Source organism: Neomonachus schauinslandi, chromosome 1, assembly GCF_002201575.2.
Source record: "Neomonachus schauinslandi chromosome 1, ASM220157v2, whole genome shotgun sequence".
Classification (NCBI taxonomy): Eukaryota; Metazoa; Chordata; class Mammalia; order Carnivora; family Phocidae; genus Neomonachus; species Neomonachus schauinslandi.
The window spans coordinates 161,856,335-161,879,768 of record NC_058403.1 but is presented as its reverse complement, the minus strand read 5'-3'; the positions used below and the strand labels follow the sequence as shown (position 1 = coordinate 161,879,768).

The 23,434-nt window shown below is 39.8% G+C and overlaps 1 protein-coding gene and 1 pseudogene across 1 annotated transcript in view; one reads left to right on the top strand and one right to left on the bottom strand.

Moving 5' to 3' along the window:
• Nucleotides 1-23,434, top strand: part of SYN2 (synapsin II) — a 198,629-nt gene that overhangs the window by 582 nt on the left and 174,613 nt on the right. The window contains exon 2 of the mRNA XM_044916385.1: nt 18-230. Coding sequence (XP_044772320.1) covers nt 18-230 — 213 coding nt within the window. The remainder of the gene's footprint in view (nt 1-17; nt 231-23,434) is intronic.
• On the bottom strand, nt 6,298-6,655 carry LOC110585042 (annotated as a pseudogene).

Genomic DNA, 23,434 nt, shown 5'->3' with positions numbered 1-23,434 from the left:
CCGGGCCCCGAGCGGAGGCCGCCGCCAGCCCCGGCCCCGGCGCCCGCGCCGCAACCCGCGCCGCAGGCTGCCGCGGCGCCGTCGGTGGGCAGCAGCTTCTTCAGCTCGCTGTCCCAAGCCGTGAAGCAGACTGCCGCCTCGGCCGGCCTGGTGGACGCGCCAGCGCCCGCGCCCGCCGCCGCCAGGAAGGCCAAGGTGCTGCTGGTCGTCGACGAGCCGCACACCGACTGGTAGGTGCCCGGCCGCCGCCGCCGCTGGGGGTTCCCGGGGCCTGCCGGGCAGCTGGAGGCCGCGGGGAAGGTGGTCCCGGGCGCCTAGGAATCCTTTCTGACCGCTGAGAAGGAGGGTCTGCATGGTCCCGCAGTGGGGAGATGGGGGGATGTTGAGCGTTGTGTGTGCTGGGGCGGGGGCGGGGTGTGTGTGTGGGGGGGAGTCTGGAAAGGTGAATCCTGAGGCGAAATATTGCCTGGATTCTTTCAAATCCCTCACGACACATAAAACAAGGAGCTACTTTATGCAACAGGGAAGAATCTTAAAAAAACCACAACAAACCAGAGTTTTGTTTTTTGTTTTTTGTTTTGAAGGGGGGGCCGAAGGAACCGACTATCAGCCTAGACACGTAGAAGCTCAGGTGAAACATTTAAAGCCAATAAAAAAGATTCTACATCGTGAGGCATGGAGTGAATTTGCGGTGGAAATGGGTGTTTTGCGGGGAGAGGGTGATGGAGGGAGTTTTCACCTGGCTGGATGAAGGCTTGTATCAGTATTGACATCCACGTTGGCCAAAGCACGGATGTGAGAGCCCAGGTGTACCTGAGCTTGTTCCAGTGAAGCATGGCTGTAGTCGGTTTAAGAATAATAAAATTCTTGTATTTTGTACAGCAGGGAGGGTATTTGTGGATTTTTAAATTTGTTTTTGTTTTAGTAAAAAAAGAGTGTGTGTGTGTGTGTGTGTGTGTGTGTGGCGGGGTGGGGGGGTTTGTGAAAATGATGGTGGTTTTTTCTAGCTGGAAAGATGATGACCGAGATAAAATATTCTGGATCATTAAAGGGGCACAAACAAATAAAAAGATTTACCTTAATGCAGTAGACAGCAATTTCGAGAATCAATTTTTCTTTTATTTTTTCTTTTCTTTCTTTTTTCTAAGGGATATTCCAACTTAGAATGGTGAAGGCTGGGGGAAAATGTTACCTCAAGTTGGTAAAAGCATGAATGGGGTTCATTCAAGACAAATCTAAAGAAGTTCTATTTTATGTAGCAGGAATTTGGCCCAGGAGATGGTTGGGGTGGGTGGTGTTGGAAGAATTGACTGGTGAAGGGCTTGAAAAAATGAAGAGGCAAGGAATCTGGGTTGCTTCTTCTTCAGGAATACAGGAAGGGTTTTATTTTTTTCTTTCTCACAAGGGTTGAGGTTAGAGACTGGACCAAGTGCTTCCTCCCAAGAGTGAGGCGTAGAGGGACCACAGAGCTGTTTATCTCCTTTTCCTCTTTTGGCTGCTTTACTGCTTTTCTCTATCATTTTCTCACTGGGAGACTTGGAGGGAGGGAGTGCTGGTGTGGCTGTAATGGAAGTGAGATGTAGATGTGGAGATGCACTCCTGCTGGCCCCTAATATGACCATTCTGAATAGTCATTTGGGTGACTTGTGTAGTTGCCTTTTCTCAGAACAATGGAGTAGAAAATCTTAAGGGATCTTTGTTAGGAAATAACAGAGGCACCAGCAAGAGTGTATGAGGAAAATATAAGAGTATATGATGGTCCCATTGGTAGTTCCCTAGGAGGATTATTCTTAGTTCAAATCAACAAGTGCTTATTAAGTGAGAAAGGTAGGTAGGTAAGTTTTATTGAGCATCTGTGATATGTCAAACCCTGTACTAGATGCTGTAACATATATCTCATTAAATTCTAAACACAAAACAGGCTTACAAAAAGTGAGTAATGTGTTCCCAGTCATACAGCCAGCAAACAGTTGATCTAGGATTTGAACTTAGACCCATTTGACTCCAGTATTGCCATTCCACTGTGCTGTGTTGCCTCACTATTATTGTATTATTGGCAGTATTAATAATAGGCTCCCTCTACAGGGTAGGCAGTGTAGGGGCCTTACCAAGAACTCACACTGAAATTTGGGAGACAAAATGGAGACATGAAACAGTTAACAAAAATGATTCTACAATTATTTCAGACTCGTGTTTTAGGCATTCAATAAACAGGGTGATTATGAGAGCCAGAGTTATTGGAGAAAGCTTTGTAAAAGATGAGTCTTGAAGAAAGGCCAGGAAAAGGAGGGGAGAAATGGGAATGATACTGGTGCTTCATTTTTTTATGCAAGAATCTGACACTCCTATACCTTGTCCTGATCTCCTATCCTGTTGAAGGCATTTGTTTTGGGTTTAATTACCAGTTAGGTACCCAAAGGTAGGAAGATACTCATTTGTATGGGTATGATGTGGCTGCTGTAGATTTGTGTTTAGCACTAACTGCTTCAGTAGCTTAGGATTCAAAACTCCTTTTGGATAGTATTTTTCTTTAGGAAAGACTGCCTGCCTGGCATGAACCAGAGAATTTGCCTTGCTCTGGGGACTAGATTTCTGATGGAAGTAATAGTAGCCACTTTGGGCTGACTCCCAACTGTTTTCTGATTTTCTCTGAAGTAATAACATTGATTTATTAAAACTCACAAACCCAGTTTGAGTCTAGTGCTTGACAGCATTTGACACTTCTCTGTTTCTGTGCTTAATAGCAATTCTCAGGATTGCAGATTTTGTCTTCTTTCTTGCCTGAATTTGTTAAAAACATCTCAGTTAAATATTGTTGAATGGTTTTATTGAAAGTTCTCTATAAGTTAAGGAGCAGGTGTCTGCTTATGACAAGCATAGTGACTTTAAAAGGTGTTTTTTCCTCTAACAGCAAATTTTAGTAAATTTGTCTCACTGTTTAAGCTATCTAGATAGCATTCAGTGAGCAGGTGTCATATATGCCCCATATTATCTTCTTGATGCTTGAATAGGAAGTCAGAGTGTAGCTTCCCAGTAGAATTTAAGAATATTGGTCCCATTTGAATTATAGAATGCTAAAATAAAGAGGGTTTTAAGAAGCATTTAAATGATTGGAGATTTAAAAAAGGGCTTAAAGTAGGCAGCCTCTCAGAGCAGACTTAATATGCAGCAGATTCATTCAAATTTTTATCAGTGTAATTGTGGGCAATGGAATTTGGGGACTTTCCTATGGACTAAGTTGATGGGAAGATTGGAGGGTGTTTCTGTCTTTTGCTTGAAGTGTGTTTTCATTGGTTACTTGAGATCTTTAGATTAATTGCACACTAAAGAATCATTAAAAAAATGGATCTGCTCCACTAAAAAATGAAATCAAGCTTATTATATCCCTTATTAGTAATGGTTACTAGTGTTTTAAATATATATATTTTTTGCCTGAAAATGTGTGTCTTCTTTTAAGGTTCATACCTAAATTTTAAGTGCAGTTAAGACTGAACTCTAATTATCTTTGTGCTTAAACAAGGAACAAATGTCCATTTGTATGTTGTTTTTTCTGCATATTACACTCTCACTGGTGAAGAGGTAAGTTTTCTCTCAGATTTTCCCCTGCCTCCATTTTCAGCAATTCCAATTCCAGTGACCAAGTGAGCTTTTTCATCTTAGCATGTCTCAATGTTTGATTTGAAAATCAGCATAGCACAGACATTCTAGAGATTATCTAGGTGTTCTAGGGACTGTAGATATGGTAAATCCACAGGTGGTTATTGAGCACCTTCTCAGTATAGGGTGTATATGCTAAGAAAAAGAAGATGTAGTATCTGTCTTTTAAGATCTTTCTGTTCAGGTGGACAGACAACATACTTTTTTTAAAAAAAAATTAACGTATAATGTATTATTTGTTTCAGGGGTACAGGTCTGTGGGTCATCAGCCTTATATAATACCCAGTGCTCATTATAACACATACCCTCCTCAGTGTCCATCACCCAGTTACCCCATCCCTCCACCCTCCTCCCCTCCAGCAACCCTCAGTTTGTTTCCTATGATTAAGAGTCTCTTGGGGTGCCTGGGTGGCTCAGTTGTTGGGTGTCTGCCTTCGGCTCAGGTCATGATCCCAGGGTCCTGGGATCAAGCCCCGTGTCGGGCTCCCTGCTCAGCGGGGAGCCTGCTTCTCCCCCTCCCACTCCCCCTGCTTGTGTTCCCTCTCTCACTGTCTCTCTGTCAAATAAATAAATAAAATCTTAAAAAAAAAAAAAAGAGTCTCTTAATGGTTTGTCTCCCTCTCTGGTTTCATCTTGTTTCATTTTTTCCTCTCTTCCCCTATGGTCCTCTGCCTTGTTTCTTAAATTCCACAAATCAGTAAGATCATATGATAATTGTCTTTCTCTGATTGACTTATTTCACTTAGCATAATACCCTTTAGTTCCATCCACATTGTTGCAAGTGGTAAGATTTCATTTTCTGATGGCTGCATAGTATTCCATTATATATATATATATATGTGTATATGTATGTATACATATACACATATGTATATACATACACACACACACACACATACCGTATGTTCTTTATCAATTCATCTGTCGATGGACATCTGGGCTCTTTCCATAGTTTGACTATTGTTAACATTGCTGCTATAAACATTGGGGTGCAGGTGCCCCTTTGGATCAACTACATTTGTATCTTTGGGGTATGTACCCAGTAATGCAATTGCCTAGTCGTAGGGTAGTTCTATTTTCAACTTTTTGAGGGACTTCCATACTGTTTTCCAGAGTGGCTGCACCAGCTTGCATTCCCACCAACAGTGTAGGAGGGTTCCCCCATACTTTTTTTTTTTAAGTTTCCAAAAACTACCCCTTGTAATTCAAAGAATATAGTCCTTGGATCAACAGCATTGGCATCAAGCAGGAGCTTTTTTTTTTTTTTAAGATTTATTTATTTATTTTAGGTAGAGACCACGAGTGGGAGGGGCAGAGGGAGAGGGAGAAAGAATCTCAAGCAGACTCCACACTGATCGCTGAGCACAACATGAGGCTTGATCCCAAGACCCTGAGATCACCACCTGAGTGGAAAGCAAGAGTCAGACAGTCAACTGCTCAACCGACTGCACCACCCAGGTGCCCCAACCAGGAGCTTTTTGAACTACAGATTATCAGGTCATCGTATCTACTGAATCAATTTGCATTTGAGTAAGATGTCTAGGTGATTCACATGCACATTAAATTTAAGATGCCCTGAACTGAAGGATATGTGATTAGTGCTAAAGGTGTGGCGACAACACTACTATCATTTATTGAGCATTTGCTATATGGGAAATGTTGTACTAATCTCTTTACAAATATCACTGAATCTCTGCCATAGCACTGTAGTACTTTAGAAGTTTAAAAGAGTGAAAAGTGGATGTGGGCTACAGTGGGAAGGGAATGCTTCATGCAAGTATCGAGATTTAAACTGAACCTTGAAGAATTTGAATCAAAAGAGATAGGTTTGGCTCAGTCCAGAGAGTGGATAGTATAAGGAAAGTACAGTGGTAGAAAAGAGAGAGACCATGAAGAGACTGGATTGATGCATTATCTAGGCAGCACCTATTTTCCATGCTTTTATGGTCCGTCTTTGGACATATCATTAAGAATAAGGGAATTCAAAGTACAGTAGTATGAACCAGTGCTTGTGAGAAGCTCTAGAAAAATATTTGAATTAGAACTTGGGGGAAAAACTCAAGTGAGGTACGAGGCATCTGTCTACTAAATATTTTACCTGTATGTCCTGTTTCTGACTTGTGAACACAAACACACTGATTCTATAAAATTGCATTGTTCATAATAGCAGTAGACTATAGCTTAGAATTCTAGATTATTAGAGCTGGAAGATCATCTGGGTACTTTATAAATGGGAGAAATCTTGATCTGAAAAGGGAAAGTGACTGTTCAAGGTTACTCAGCTAGTTAATGGCAAAACCAGAACTACAATCTAGAACTTCAGTCTCTCTACTAAGCTTTTTTTCCCCATTTTACCACAGTATCCCTCTATTTTACTATCTTTCTACCTTCTTTTTATCTTTCTCCATCTCTGACTCTTTCAAGGATTGATAGGGACTTTTTACTTTTATAATTGCGACATTTGAACTTGAAAGAATCTGAATGATCGTGTAGTGCAGAGAAATGGAATGATTTGACCATGGTCAAATAAGAAGTTAGAGAATGAGGACTAGAACTTATATCATCTGACTCCAACTCAAGTTTCTTTCTACTCTCTTTAATTTTTTTTTAAACAACTGATAATTTATTTAAAAGGTTGATTTAAGCATCTGCAATGGTGACTTCAGCCTTGACTCCTGGCTCAATACTGATGGGAGTAATTTGCTTAACAATCTCAGAAGGACTGTGCAGATCAATGAGTCGCTTGTGGATCTTCATCCGAAAACAGTCCCAAGTCTTAGAACCTTAACCACAAGGAATTTTTCTTGTAGTGATTCTCAGATCTTGGTAGGTATCCGAACTGGTCCTTTCACTTTGAGTTTCTTTTCCTTTGTACCTCTGATCAAGTTAGCACATACTGTCTCCCAAGATTTTAGGTTGCGGCTGGCTAGAGTAATTCTAAATTGGTGAATTGCCACCTCTGGTTCCAGGGTGTCTTCCCAGTGCTTTTAAAAGCCATGGCTGCAGAGTGGCTTCCTGACTGACTTTCCTGGAGGAGAGCAAACAGCGGTGAGTCAGGAGCAGAAGTAGGGCATCCAGGGCTCCACTGTAGCCGCGACCACGTCTTTCTCAAAGAGGTCTTTCTACTCTTAAGTCACTCTTTAGGCAGATCCCTCAAATTTAATCCTTTTCTCCTTAAAAATACTGTTTTTGTCTATTTCTTTTAAAGAGTCATTGTGGAATTCTTAGTAAATACTTTAAAAAGAGCCACATGAACACCACACTATATTCACACTGGCAATTTCATTGTCTTATTTGTGTTATTGTTTCAGCAAAGTTCACTGTAAAATGATTGAAGGAGAAGCTTTTCGAGAGTCTAGTAATCAAAATCCAACAATATAATAAAGACAGTAGGACTGTGCTACAGTGATGACCTTCCTTTCAGGGACCCATTTTTACCGTAATGTCCCTGTCTACCTGAGATTGCTTCCTGTCTTTCTGTACCCCAGTTCAGATCTGTAGTTACATTAGCGTTTTTAATATCTTGCTAAGCAAAAAGTATTGGAGGCCTACACGGTAAGTTTTCCAGAATTGTATACTTTTCCCTCACATTAGTAAAACAGTTTTAACTGGGGTATGTTCAGTGCAGTTAAGCACTGTTTACTAGGATCTTACAGTCCAGTAGGGGAGAAGACAGACATTTAAGTAGGATTTATTATAGTATGGTAATTAGTGTGCATAGGGTACTATGGGAACACAGAGGTGGGCTGTCCTAGGAAATGAAGATATGGTTAGAAATGTTCATGCTATTAAAAATGTGCCATTGTATATCCTTAGGTAAACTACTTTGCCTCTTTGGATTTTGATTTTCTAAAATCTGTCAAATGAGAGGATTGAAACAGACATTCCCTAAGATCCTTTACAGCACTATTTTATTTCCATGTTACAGTTTATGTGCCATTTTCTTTAAAAAGCTTTGTAATTTACTCTATGGCATAATGCTTGTAAATCTTTGGAAGAAGAGGCATAGGTCAATAAATGATTAAACATGTCTTTGATGAAAAGCTCATCTTTGAGTACTCTCCATTTAGTACCTCTTTCTTACCTCCTCATGATGGGAATTGGGGAATTGTGTTTAAATTCCTCTCTTCCTGATAGATGTAAGAACTTTTGTATACATATGTTGAAGTGTTTGCTGACAGACTTTATTTCTTGATCCCTGCCATGTACACTGTTCTGAGCGGTTTATACAACGTATGCATACACATTATCTCATTTTATCCTCACAGTGATCCTGAGCAGTAGAAAGAATATTTCATAGATGAATAAACAAACTCATAAAAGTAGTCACTTGCCCAGTAATAAATAGCTGTTAAGCTGAAATGTCAGGTTCTGAACCCAAATTGGTAGATTCCTATACACACAAGACAAATTTGCCAGCAGAAAAATTATTTTTTGTTATAAAAAAGGTTTCTTTTGCAAAAGGATTTACCACATGATTCACTTAAATAGTAAGCACCCTACTGCTTTTGCAATTGCTCACTTTCCAAAAATTTTATATGTACGCAGCTTTTTCAGGATCATATTCATTACAGAGAGTGAGGGCATGGTTAAACATAGTGGCCTCAAGATGGAGAGTTGCATCCTGTTTTTGGTGTTTAATGGTACTCACACTATGTGTGCCTCTCTAACTCTTGTGAGTAAGATCTTCTGCATACTCATTGGGTAGCATTGTCATCCTTTGTTTTAGCTTTCCACATAGATGCAATTGAATACCAGAAGGCTATATATCACTTTCTAGAGAGAAGAGAAGATGATATAAAAGGCTTTTCTGTCCTGCAGATACTACTTCAGTGCAGCAGGAGGAAGTAACTTAGAATATGGCAGGTGACCTACGGAGAAAATAAAGTGAGCAAATACCATAGATTTCTGAACTCTAAAGATGCCCATGCAGCATGACTAAGAATTGCAGGAAATATACTGGCCTTGGTGTTTTTGCTTAATAGCAGGCATTTCTGAAATTTTAATCTGTTTACATAAAATTGTAAAGCAGGTTATGATTATATTCAATCACTCCACCCTTTTCTTCTCTTTTCAGCATTCATGAAACAATGTGAACATACAGGATTGAGGTTCAGAAGACCTAGGGTTGAGACCCGGCTCCACCCTCAACCATGTGACCCTATCAGAATTACATAACCTCTCTGAGCCCCTTTTCCCTCTATTTGACACATTTTTCTTTGGAGTCTTACCATATGCCAGACACTGTTCTAGGTTCCAGAACAACAGACAAAAATTAGTTCCCATATGTGTGAAATGGAAGTTAAAATATGTATATCTCATAGCAATGTTGTGAGAATTGACTAAGGTTTTGGAAAAGCACTTTGTAAAGGGTAATGAGGCTTACTACTGATTGTTGCATCCTTCCCTGTTTCCAACTGCATATACCCAACCTATCTTTGTCCCTTTTTTGAATTCCCCTATTGTATAGTTTTATTGTCTATTTTGCACACTTCAAGATGAAGAATATTTTTATTTTTTAAATTGAAGTCTACTTGCTCAAAGGCAAAATTTTTGAAGGCTTTATTTGGTATTTTTTGGAAGGAAATATAATTTAGCTTTTTTTTTTTTAATAAGAGAAATATTACCTATTCGACTCAGTTATTTTAACAGTTAAGGACAGGACCACATAAATCCTTATTTAATAAATAAATGCTAAAATAGCTCTGCTTCAGTTTCACTTGTGACTAATTAGGGAAGGGTGGTTACAGAGGAAAATGAAGAGAGAAACAGAATGCTTTAAAAGGTGTGCCTGTGTTCTGCTCCTATTCAACCTATCTTTCACACTGCATTCAAAGTATTAAAACAAAAGCATTCACAAATCTTATAATTTCCTTTTTAATGTTCTTCTCTAACACATTGTTGCTCATGAGGCTTATTTGCAACCTGCTCCAGTTTATCTTTTCAGACTCATTTGTCACTACTTTCTTAATCCTAAACTTTTGCTGTATCCTGGGTTATACTCTTCTGAACACATACTTGGCTTTCAGGATTCCATGCTATTATTACACAGTTCCTTTAGAATGTTCCTGTTCTGCTTCTCTGTCTTACCTTAGTGCTCATTTTCTTTATTCCATTCTCAGAGCATGAGGATACTGTCTTATTTTAAAAAGACCCATCTCCTCCTGCCTTCTCCATGTCTTTGCTTTAAATGTCACCCCTTCTTTTTCCTTCTGTTTATTCTCTCATTTTCTACTGGGTGCTCTGTCCTTTCAAATAAAGAAACAAGTAAAATCTGCTATTCACCTTCTTAATCACTCTTCCAGATGTGAAATAGAAATCTCACTCTTGTCTCTACTTCCTTATCCTATATTTCCCCTCCTGCACTGATGGCTTCCACCTCCATAATACTGAAATTGTTCTTGCTAAGTCCAAAGGAAGGTGTCATTCTATACTTTTATGGATTGGTTTGACACTGTTTATCTTCCATTTGGAAGTCCCTTCACTTTTGAATATGGCAGTCTTTGTTCATACCTTTTTTTTTTTTTTTAAAGATTTTTTATTTATTTATTTGAGAGAGAGAGAGTGAGAGACAGAGAGCATGAGAGGGAGGAGGGTCAGAGGGAGAAGCAGACTCCCTGCCGAGCAGGGAGCCCGATGCGGGACTCGATCCAAGGACTCCAGGATCATGACCTGAGCCGAAGGCAGTCGCTCAACGAACTGAGCCACCCAGGCGCCCCTGTTCATACCTTTTTAAAGTTCCTTCTCACTCTTTTTGTTCTTTTTCTTTGCTTACCTCATTAAATGTGAGTGTTCCTCAGGGCCCCATCTTCTGCCCACTTCTTTTTTTCACTCTACACACATTCCCTGATTCCTCTACTCTCAAGATGTCAGTTACCTCCTAAATGCAATCAGTTCCCAAATCTCAGCCTTTAGACCAGAACATTGTCCTGAGTTTTATACACATGTTTAGTTGCCTGCTGGATGTCTCCATTTGGGTGGTTGAGGGCAACTCAAGGTCATTTGTTCCAGTACTGAATTCCTTATCTCCCCTCCTATTCCAGCTCTTCTCATAGTCTCTGTCTCAACTGAGGACAGTGACCGTTGCCTATTTCAAGTTCTCATTAATTTTACCTAGAACTTTTGTAAGTTTCATGATGATTTCCACTTAATAGCTTGAATGAACTATTTAAAATACAAATCTGACTTCTTCACTCCTTTGCTTAAAGCTTTTCATGTCCTATCCCATGTCTGATAGGTAAAGTTCATCACCTTCCCATGTTTGACCCGTGCTTTCTTCTCCAATCTCCTAACCATTTGCATCCCTAAACTTCAATTTACAGCAATATTGAACTATTTGTAGTTCCATACACACATTATGGCATTCCTTCCCCTTGTCTTTGTTTATGCTGCTTATTCCTCCTGCAGTTGTCTTTCTCTTTCCTTCCTTTTCTTGACTAAACTCATATGCACCTTTTGAAACCGAGATGAATAATTCCTTTTTCAGAAATCCTTCTCTTACCCCCTGGATATATTGGGCATCTCTGTCCCCTCCATGCCCTCTTTCAATCATGTGGATATCTTTATCACTGGACGCAACACAATGATCTGTTTGTGTGATGGAGAATTCTTTGCAGCAGGCTTAGTGTTTTATTCATTTTTTATATCCTTAGCATCCAGCAGTGCCTGACACATAGTTTAAGTTCAGTGAATCTTTGCCAAATTGAGCTAAGGAGAGAGAGATCCAGAGAATGAGAAAAGGTTCGATAGAAGGGAACAAAGGTGAGCAAAAGTATTCTAGGATTAGAGGTATATGTTATTATGTTGGAAATAATCTTTATTCACTGCAAATACAAGCGCTAGAATGCTTTTGCTCTTACTTATGCTCTATGAAATACAAATTAACTTAATTATTAGTTTTCAACCAGTCCAAATCATAAATCTTTAGAGATTTAGCTCTGAATGAGAGCCATAGCAGCCCTCAATACTGGAAAGTATCTGGCCCATGGTAGTTTTGAGCAGAATAAAGGCAAATGGAATAAAATTAAGGGCCGAGGTTCTCCTCCTTAGCCTATATTGACACTTGGCTCTCATGGAGCTCATTTTTTTGAAGTTAATCCTGCCTTTTTTTTTTGCTCTGTCCCACAAACACTCCAATCTTGGGCCACCCAAGCTGCTTGTTTCTTTCTCTTTAGTGAGAAAAATTCCTTTGGGTTATCCAAAGGATAATTCTGGAGAACTAAACAGCATCGTGACTGAAAAATGTTGTAAGGAAATACACAGTAAGCTTTTCATGATCTGACTCTGCCTACCTCTTCAGTTCTACTTTTCTTTGATTCCCCACCCACTTTGATAGCCATGACAAACTACTTAGGTTTAACTAAATGTGCCATGTCCCTATGTCTTTATACTATTCCTACTACCTGAAAGGCTTCTTCTGTGTTTTTGCCTGGATAATCTTCAAGAGTCAATTCAGTTGTTGCTATTCTAGAGTCAGGACTAGACTTACTCCTTTCTTAATTCTTTCAATTTGTGTTAGAAACCATAATATGCTTGCTTATCTCATAGCAATTAACTTATAATCACATTTTATTTGTCTGTCTTCTCATCTCCTCATCTTCAATGCTGAGATGCCCTTGAGGATAATGAATGTAACTTTTTTTTTAAGATTTTATTTTTATTTATTAGAGAGAGAGCGCATGAGTAGGAAGAGTGACAGGCAGAGGGAGAGGGAGAAACAGGCTCCCTGCTGAGCAGAGAGCCAGAAACGGGGCCTGAGATCATGACCTGAGCCTAAGGCAGACACTTAACCGACTGAGTCACCCAGGTGCCCCAATGGCTATAACTTTAATCTTGGTATCCCCAGCATTTGGTATGACAAGGTTTTCAATAATTATTAGTTGGATCATTCAATGACTTATGAAAAAATTACGAAAATATGAATGATGAGGAAAAGCAACTATTCAGCTCCCTATAAATATAAACAAACAAGAGCTACATTAACCAAAGTGACTATTCATTAAGAAGTGAAATATATATATATATATGCCTGTGTGGCTCAGATGGTTAAGCGTCTGCCTTCGGCTCAGGTTGTGATGTCCAGGTCCTGGGATGGAGCCCCAAGTTGGGCTCCCGGCTCAGTGGGGAATCTGCTGCTCCCTCTGCCTCTCCCCCTGCTCATGCTCTCTCTCTGTATCTTTCTGTCTCAAATGAATAAATAAAATCTTTTTTAAAAAAGAAGTGATATATATAAATCTTTTTATAAACTGTAAAATGCTATAAAAGCATTAATTATTTTTACTAGTCTCCCTTACAAGAGGCTGATGATGTACCTGTTCTTCCCCTCTCTAACACACCCTTTTCTGATGGGCATAAACACTCCATGCTTGTTTTCTGGAAAACAGCTGTGTGCTCTCTGTTTCTTCCCCTCTTTCAGCCTAGGTACTAAGATGTCTTTGTTTACTTGAGCCTTTCTCAAATTTTAGAGTCCGTTCTTTCTGTTTTTCTTCTGTCTAGGACCATTCTTCCATTCCAGTCCTCCTAAGTACAGCTATAATACCTTTCCAGGATATATACCTCTTATTTATTTGTTCAAGGGACCTAGCAACTTTATGCAATAACTTTAGCCTAAGGTAATCCTGCAAAAAGAGGCTTGGGCTTTGTGGAAGGAAATTGAGGTCTCATTTTTCTGTTGTAGACTCAAATCCTTGAAGGGCCCTAATATTAATAAAACTCAACTGAAGGCTGTTTCTTTTATACTTCCCGATTCCAGTGATAATCCAGAGAGGGAGCTGTGTGTGTGTGTGTGTGGGGGCGGCCGTGGGGGACATGCTGGAGTGTGCTGTGCCCCAAGTCTCATGGTGCAGGGCTCCAAATTTGAGGGTGTGTAGTGGAATGTGATGGACCCACGTGATGCAACTCTAGGGCTACATATGGATATGTTTTCCTCTTCAGCCCCTATCACTCCCCCGATGGTGAGAATTTAAGTTCTGTTGCATCCTATGTTGCAAAGTGTTAAAGTATTAACACTTTAACTATTGGACAAAAGGGCATCAGTGAAAGATTGATCTGCTAATCAATCAGCAAACATCCACTAACTTCAATGTGTTATTTGCCATGAAGGCCACAAGACCAGTTAATACTTAGAATCAGATAATTATAGAATATATGCTTTCAGCTTTAAGAAGTTGTGCAGTATCTCAAGGAAGACAAAAATTAGGAGAGTATAGTAGAAGAAACTTTGCAAACATTTAAAATATCCAGATTTAGGGGCACCTGGGTGGCTCAGTTGTTAAGCGTCTGCCTTTGGCTCAGGTCATGATCCCAGGGTCCTGGGATCGAGCCCCACATCAGGCTCCCTGCTCCGTGGGAGGCCTGCTTCTCCCTCTCCCACTCCCCCTGCTTGTGTTCCCTCTCTCACTGTCTCTCTCTCTGTCAAATAAATAAATAAAATCTTTAAAAAATAAAATAAAATATCCAGATTTAGGTGTCTACTCTGCCAATTAACTTTTTGTGTCACCATAGGCAATTTAACTCTTTAAGCTTCAGTTTATTTCAAAATTTAGGGATTTGGGTTAAATCATCTATCTTCAGAAGCCCTTAGAAATCTAGTGATTTCAAAAATTAAAAAAAAAACAACAAAAACCAAGTGATTTCTACAGGTTCGATTGTTTGACAGTATGAAGAGTTTTCAGAGAAGGAAGAAATTACTGTGGGCTGATGAAGTCAGAAAATGTTTCACATAAGGGGTAGATCTGAGCTAGCCTTTGAAGGCTGAGTGAAATTTAGATTAGTGAGGAAGGAAAGAGGCATTTCACTTAAAAGGAAAAGAAAGAGCAAAAGCAAAACAACAGTAATGAGTAACGTGTATGTAGAGGAGATTTAAGCTAGTTGGCATACAGGTTTCAGGGCAGGGAAAAGAGGGAGAGAAGTTTAGGTAAACAGTGTAGGGGAAATGATGATAATAATACCTAACGTATTAGATACACCATGTGACAGGCAGGCGCTGTTCTAAGTAGGTGTATTAACTTACTTACTAGGTTATGAAATAGGTTATTATTATGAACTTAATTTTGCAAATGAGGAAACTAAAGCTAATAGTGAATCCAGGGTTTGAACCCACGTAGTCCAGCTCTGAGACCATGCTCTTACCCAACATGCTGTGTAATCACTAGATAACAGTGTTTCAGATTTCTTGCCACTAAACACCTTAATATTTCTTATCCTCAATGACATAAACACACATTTGACCTTGGACAGTTTCTTGTTCTCTCTGAACTTCAGTTTCTTCATCTATAAGGGGGAAATAAAATATATCTCCAAGGGTTCTTATGAGAATCAATCAAACTGAAAATGTCTAATACAGTGTTTGGGACATGGAGATGTTCAGTAAATGTTCCACCGTGACGAGCAGATTTTCACAGCAGCTTTAAGACAACAGCTTACGGGAGACTTCAAGTCAAGTAAAATAATTTGTAGACAGATTTCCATGACACTAAAAATAATTTTGAAAAAATAAGACAAACCTAGATGAATATTCCTTCATTTAGTGGTTTGTTGCATATAGTTTAGAAAACACTGATTACTAGTGTTTTGAAACAGTCTCCGGGGAAGATGTTTTTGAGATGGCTTATTGTAGAAACTTTATTCTTTGAGTGCTATCACATCCATTGTCTCATTTAATCCTCCACACAATAGTATTTGTGGGGCATAATTAATGTTATTCTCATTTTATGTATAAAGGAATTAAGATGGAGAGGTTACCCAAGCTCACATAGCCAGGAAGCGATAGAGTCAGGACTAGAACTCAGGTCTTTGACTTTGGATCTTGTATATTTTTCTATGGGCTTTCTATTCTGAGCTGCAGGTGCCATAGAACTAGATGGATGGCTAATCTAGTTGGGAAGTGGACAAGAATATCAGTTCTTCCAGCCATTTAACAACCTTCTTTGTTTTCCAAGGGTATTTAGCTTAATGATTTCCCTTTAATGCTACCTCGAGTTTCTCTTGCAGAAACTGCTGGGTTCTGACACAAAAAGCCAGTGAACATTGCCATGGAAAGTGATGACAGGAAGGTTGAGACTGGTATTCTTTGGAAAGAATGGAGCCAAAAGACCTCAAGCATCATGGTGTTCTGAAAAGCATCGATTTGGAGTCAGATGGCCTGGGTAAATTCAGGCACAGCAAGCTTCTGAATCTCAATTTCCTCATCCTTAAAAAATTATAGTAGTAATTCCTGCCCTTCTTTCTTCATGGGATTGTTGTGAGGTCAAATTGCAAACTGTACCACACAGATTTAAATATATATGGATTGAAAGTATTGCAACAGGTGGGATTGAGAGTTGCTATGAGGAAGAATTTCCCACTTAATTTCCTCTTAAGTATTGTCATTGGCAGTTTTTCTAGTTATGAGAAGTAGGAATTTAGTGGAGCAAATATATTTTTCCTAGAATCAGGGCTGTTGATTATAGTTGGAACTGTGGAGGTGGTGAATTTTTTTCCTCCCACTTTTCTGTGCCTTCTCTCCCTGTTGGTGCCTTTCATTCTGTGTTCATGGACACATGTCCTATGAATGACTTAGGTCCCATTCCAGAGGTGAACATATTTTCTGAAACAAAACTGGGATATGAGGTCTTATTTTTCAGTGCAACTAGTCTGGGTGATTTTTAGGGGCTGAAATGTGGGAATTGGGAAATTGTGGTGGTTGGAGACAGTGGTGGTTGGAACCTCCTTGAAGTCAGGAGGTTCTTGAGAATTGTAGGCCAAACTATTGTTGGCATCCCTATTACTTGGCCTTTAATTTTCAGCAGACTGAGTTAATCTTTGCTTAGCTAGGAGTTGTTAATGGTTATTGGCAATTCCTTTTCATAGGTTTTTGCCTTTTCATAAAAACTGGAAAATAGAAAAATTTCTCTAATCCCACCTAATGAATAGTGGAATTTCAGCACTAAGATGGGGGGAAAAGAGAATAATTCTTTATTTTTTTTAAGATTTTATTTATTTACTTGACCCAGAGAGAGTGAGAGACAGAGAGATAGAGAGCAAGCACAACCAGGGGGAATGGCAGGCAGGGGAGAAACAGGCTTCCCGCTGAGCATGGGTCCCGATATGGGGCTCGATCCCCGAACCATGGAATCATGACCTGAGCTGAAGGCAGCTGCTTAACTGACTGAGCCACCCAGGTGCCCCAAGAGAATCATTCTTTATTGCCACTTGTCCACATACTCCTTGAAAGAATAAACTGTGAGTTAACTTGGCAAAGTGGAATAAGACTGATTTTCTTGTAGCTTTCAGATGGCTTATGCATTCAGATTTGGCTGAAAAAAAAAAATGCACTCAACTTAACCTTGACCCTGGAAAGAAATTGTAGCATTTAGGATTCTGTAATAAGGTCATACATTTAAGTAAAACTTTGTAGTTTATTCTATACTTTGACTTGCATGTGTCCCTGCACTTAATTGTCATCTTAACCTTGTAAGTTGGTAGAGCTTCCTGCTTTGATTAGGAAACCAAGGCTCAGGTAGATTGTGATTCACTTATAGTTACAATGTGAAATAGGTAGAGCTAAATCTAAAATCTAGATTCTTCTTGGGGCGCCTGGGTGGCTCAGTCATTGAGCGTCTGCCTTCAGCTCAGGTCATGATCCCAGGGTCCTGGGATCGAGCCCCACATTGCTCCGCCAGAAGCCTGCTTCTCCCTCTCCCATGCCCCCTGCTTGTGTTCCCTCTCTCGCTGTGTCTCTCTGTGTCAAATAAATAAATAAAATCTTTAAAAAAAAAATCTAGATTCTTCTTTGTGCTCTTTTCTCCTTACTCACTGCCCCTGTTCTCTATGCAGCTAAACTCCTTTCTGAGCTCTGCATTGGTCAATTATGACGCTTTTGCCTAAAAGCACTAAGGATGGATAAAAAAATTGCTTAAGCTGGAAAGAGCCTGTATGGTCTGTGACAGGTGCTGCGTAGGTTGGTTGAAAAACAACTTAAAGATTAGCTCCTTTCCCTATGTGTTTTTGTTAATGCTTATAATATTTTTATGACTTAAAATCCTTCTGGTATCTTTGGTATATTTCAGACTGATTTTAAGTTGTCAGGAAAGGGGATTTTCACTCCAGAGCTCAGTTCCTTTAAAGCTCCTTATTTTCCTTTATACCTGGGAATTTATTTCTTAGCCAGAGTTCAGGGTGGTATCAGACTTAAGTTCCTACCAAAAAGACTGTTCCCTGATGATCTATTTTTTTCTGCCTGCTTTTTTTCCACATAGCCTGTCTGTTTTGCTACACCCCACCCCTTAATTCCAGCTTTAGTTATATGCAAGGTTCTGAGAGTCAAAGGACAGTGAGTTTGGGGGTAGGGAAAGAATATGAAGCTCCTGTCCCTTCTGATTCCATGTGTTCCCTCCAAATCCTGGGAATACCCTGCTGCTGTGTCCACTTCCCAGCATCCTATGTCTTTCTCCAAACCCTTTAGGAGCATCTCAGCAGTGGCCTTGAAATAAAGACTTCCCAGAGATTTTTTAATGGTGGGTTTGTTTTTTTTCCCATATTTAGAGCTTAAAAAAAAAGGCACATAGAGATCAGCCTTTGTTTACTTTTAGTGGTCCACTTCCCCTCCCCTCCTTGAGGATATTTATTGTGAGTTTTCCCATGTATTTCATTCATTCTTTCATGAATTATTCTGTAGGAACTGGTGCTGTAATGCCGAGCACAAGAGACATTGACCTGTCTTTGCAAAGCTTATAGTTTATTTGGGAAGATAGTAAATTAAATAAGCAATGTAGTAAAGTGGGATTTATTGTTATATCAATGTGATTAAAGAAAGTTTTAAATAGAACATATTTCTCTCATAATATCACCATAGCAATAGAGCAGCTGCTTTCACATTTTTCCATATTCTCTTCCAATATTTGTCCATATGCATAACATATTTTTTACATAATTGTGATTGTTGTCTAGCTATAATATTTTTTCTGCTTATAATTTTTACATGTTGTTACTTATATATTTTTTATAGCTGTTGTACCATGATTTATCCAATTATATTTCTTTTTTTTTTTTTAAGATTTTATTTATTTTGACAGAGAACACAAGTGGGGGGAACAGCAGGCAGTGGGAGAAGCAGGCTCCCCACTGAGCAGGGAGCCCGACGCGGGGCTCGATCCCAGGACCCTGGGATCACGACCTGAGCTGAAGGCAGCCGCTTAACCATCTGAGCCACCCAGGCGCCCCATCCAATTATGTTTCTGTTAGAGAACTGTGTTGACTTATGATTTTTCATGTTTATTACATAGTAAGGCTATCAGCATTCTCCATTTTCAGGAAAGGAACTACTTGATCAAAAATTATAATATATGTAGCTTTGATAGAAGCTATACTGCTTCCTATAAAATGTTTTCAAGTTTGTAGTCCATCAACCATTTTTACCTCACTTTTCAGCACATTATTATTTTTTTAAGTGTTAATAGGTATAAAAGCCATATTTGAGTGTTTTAACATGCATTTCTATGAGTACAGGTAAGGTTGAATGTTTTCCCTAATGTTTGTTTATAAATATGTGAAATGATTGCTCTGGACTTTTAGCAGTTTACTTGTTGATTTGCTTACTTGATGGTTTGATTTTGAATGGGACATTCATTGTTGATGAAGAGGAATGGGTCACAGTGGCTAGAATGTCTTTTTGGGGATTTGATCTAACTTAGCAAAAACTTCAGTGATTGTGGAGCCAAGAGTCAGATTCTTTGAGCTAAAGTCAGTACTATAGGGATGCCTGGGTGGCTCAGTCGGTTAAGCATCTGCCTTCGGCTCAGGGCATGATCCCAGGGTCCTGGGATCGAGTCCCACTTGGGCTCCTTGCTCAGCGGGGAGCCTGCTTCTCCCTCTGCCTGCAGCTCCCCCTGCTTGTGCTCTTGTGCTCTTTCTCTCTAATAAATAAATAAAATCTTAAAAAAAAAAGTTAATACTACATGTAGGGCTGACACCTGTGGGGTCTATACTAGGCTGTGAGTTCTTTCAGAGCAAGGGCCATGTTTCATTCTTTGCCTCAGCTTTTAGCACACTGGCCGATAGTAGGCCTCAAAGAATTGTTGAAGGAATATGAATTTCTTGGGGGTACTGGATAAGCTCCGGCTCTAAATACTATTTTCACCTCTTCTTAAATTGCCTAAACTTTGACATTTTAGAGTCGTTCTTTAGGTCTTAAAGATTTTCTAATCTTGGAGGCCTCTGGGAATTTATTAATACCTATAGGAGGATGACTATGGTGCTCTCAGGCAACATATTGGGGATTATAACCACACTATGAGAGAAACACTCTGTAGGGATAGAATATAGAATAGACACCTAGTGGTGGAGGAGTGGAAATGGGGTAAGGTAAGAGAGATGCTCAGAAGAGTAGTAGGAAGTTGTCAGAAATAAACCTCTTCTATTACAAAGAATCCCAGGAGTATGAGAACTGGAAAGTAATCTTAGTGGTCACCTGAGCCTTGGTGTCATTATGCATAAATGTCAATGAGAATGCCTGCTTTCTAGGGTTATCGCGAGACTTTATTGAAATAAAGTAGGTTATAAAAGTGCTTTGTAAACTCAAAAGTGCTATGGGAAAAGAAATCATTGTTATAATCACTATCTCATGTAAGACACAAAGAATAGGGAGATAAAGTTACTTTTATTTTTTCCCAGGAGCTGGATTTATTCTTTATATTTTGCTGCCAATCTTTATCATTTGAAGATGAAATATAACTTTCTAAAGTACTATTTTCCCCCAAGGAAATAGTGAAGAAGGATGGAGGGTGGGAGGGGGGTAACTTTAGGGAGTGAATAGACTTTGTTAGCTTTTTATCACTTTTGCAAATGATGAGTTATCTTATAGTTAGTGGGAATAGTGAAGGTTTTGGACCAAGGGAGTAATTCGATCACGATCAATGACTTCCTAAGGGAGGTTCATCTGGAGACCGTGTTGAAAATTGGGAGGAGGGGGCGCCTGGGTGGCTCAGTCATTAAGCATCTGCCTTCAGCTCAGGTCATGATCCCAGAGTCCTGGGATCAAGCCCCGCATTGGGGTCCCTGCTCAGCAGGAAGCCTGCTTCTCCCTCTCCCACTACCCCCTGCTTGTGTTCCCTCTCTCGCTGTGTCTCTCTCTGTCAAATAAATAAAGAAAATCTTAAAAAAAAAAAAAAAAGAAAATTGGGAGGAGGAAGAACTGTGTCAGCCTGGAGACTTTAGGGGCATGTTTTTAATATCTTTTTTTTTAAAAAGATTTTATTTATTTATTTGACAGGGAGAGCGAGAGAGCACAAGCAGGGGGCACAGTAGAGGGAGAGGGAGAAGCAGGCTCCCTGCCAAGAAGGGAGCCTGATGCGGGGCTCAATCCTAGGACCCTGAGATCATGACCTGAGCCGAAGGCAGAAGTTTAACCATCTGAGCCACCCAGGCGCCCCTAGGAGCATGTTTTGATTGTCCATCTCTGAGATACTGGAGGCTCGTAATAATGGGACCATGGCAGTGAAGAAGGAGTGGATACAAGAAGGTCAGAGAGTATAGTCCTAGGCTAAAGGAGCTGTGGGACCTTATGACCTTCAGTCAGTTATCTCTCCAAGAGGTTTGTTTTCCCTGAAAACTTTATAAACATTGAAGTATAAAAGTGCACAAATAATAAGTGTATAGTCCAAAGAGCTTTCGGAAAGTATAAAGTACAACCCAAGTCAAGATATACAACATAACCAATATCTGCTAAGCTTCTATGGTACCCCCTCAGTCATTACTTCTCCTCTCCCAACAGGTAACCATTATTTTGACTTCCTTCACCATATATTAGTGTTGCCTGACTGAGCTTATATAAATAGAGCCATGCAATATAAACTGGTTTTTGTTTGACATTATGTTCATGAGATTCATCTATTTTCTTATATGGAGCCTTACTTCATTCTTTTTCATTGCTCACTTATATTCCATGGTTTGAATATATCACAATTTATTTATCTATTCTGCTTATAGATACTTAAGTTGTTCCCAGTTTGGGGATGTTATGAAAAATGCTGCTGTGAACAATTGTTGTATATGTCTTTTGGTGGATATAGGCTCTTGTTTCCTACCCAGGAGTGGAATTTACTGGGTTAGGGCAATATGTATGTTCATCTTTAATAGGTACTACCAAACTGTTCTATCCAGTTTTATAGAGTTTACCAGTTTAAATTCCCACTAGCAGTCTATAAGAGTTCCTTACCAATACTTAATGTCTTTGTCACCATGGGTGCTATAACAAAAAACATAGGCTGGGTGGCTTAAACAACAGAAATTTATTTCTCACAGTTCTGGAGGCTTAAAATCTAAGATTGGGGTGCCAACATAATCAGGTTTTGGTGAATGTCCTCTTCTTGGTTTGTAGATGCTGCCTTCTTGCTATATCCTCATATGGTGGAGAGAGAGTTCTGGACTCTTCAAACTCTTAAAAGAGCACAAATCTCATTATGGGAGCTCTGCCCTTATAACCTCATTTAAATCTAATTACTTCCCAAAGGCCCTACCTCTAAATACCATCACACTGGGGATTAGGGCTTCAACATATGGATTTTGTGGGTGGGGGATGGGGGTAGACATAAACTTTCAGTTCATAATGAGTTGTATAATTACTCAGTATTGCAGTATTTTAAATATCAAAGGCTTTTTAAAAAAGATTTTATTTATTTATTTGATAGAGAGAGACACAGTGAGAGAGGGAACACAAGCAGGGGGAGTGGGAGAGGGAGAAGCAGGCTTCCTGCTGAGCAGGGAGCCTGATGCGGGGCTTGATGCAGGGCTTGATGTGGGACTCGATCCCAGGACCCTGGGATCATGACCTGAGCCGAAGGCAGATGCTTAACAACTGAGCCATCCAGGTGCCCCAAATATCAAAGGCTTTTATGTTTTAAGAAACTTGAACAGAAAGGGCTCTATCTAACATAGGGGGAGAAGAGGACTACTGGTTATTGAAGGCCTGCTATATACCAGGTACTGCCTAAGTGCTTTTACTTACTTGTCTTGTTTAATCAAGATAATACTCATGCGAAATCAGTGTTATTGCATTGATTTTACAAGCCATAAAGCCGATACTCACAGGTTAGTCAGGCAGCTCATAATTGCCAACCAGAATCCAACCTAGGTCTTGAATCCGAACCAGTCACATCACATAGAAACTGCATTTTGTCAGTGAGGTTGCCTTTTGCTTTTTTTTTTTTGGTGGGTAGAGGGGGCTCTTCTTGAAGACCCTGAAAGCCCATAACATAGGTGGCCCCCTTCTGAGACTTAGGACTTAGCTGGCTCTGCAAACAGCAGCCTCCTAACCAGGCAACCTCCTCTTCCCCACTCCCCACCCCCAGTTCCTTAGGTCCTTTCTTGCCTCCCCAGTGAATCTCTTAGCAGCCAGTCATTAAGACTGTCTCAAGGTAGATATTATACTGGCATATCTTCTGCTCCAGCTGGCAGGCTGATGGAAGAAGCTCCAATAGAATTTTTAAGGCTATTTAAGCCTCTTATTTCTCTCTCACACCAGTTTTCTTCATGTAGCTTTTTACCCCCAAGAGTAGGAAATCAAGAATGACATGTAATAGGGCTAGAAGGGAGGAGACCTGGGTCTTGGCCCTAATATTAAATTGTTATATACTCTTAAATACCACATTTCCTTCTCTTGATCAGTTTTATAATTTATAAAAAGAGGGGGTTGGATTGGAGTTAGTGGTTCCATGGACCATCCTCAGGGCCTCCTGTGGGAAGACCCAAGTAGGAAATACTTTGGAGGATTCTCTGTATATTATTAGAACCAGAGCAGCTC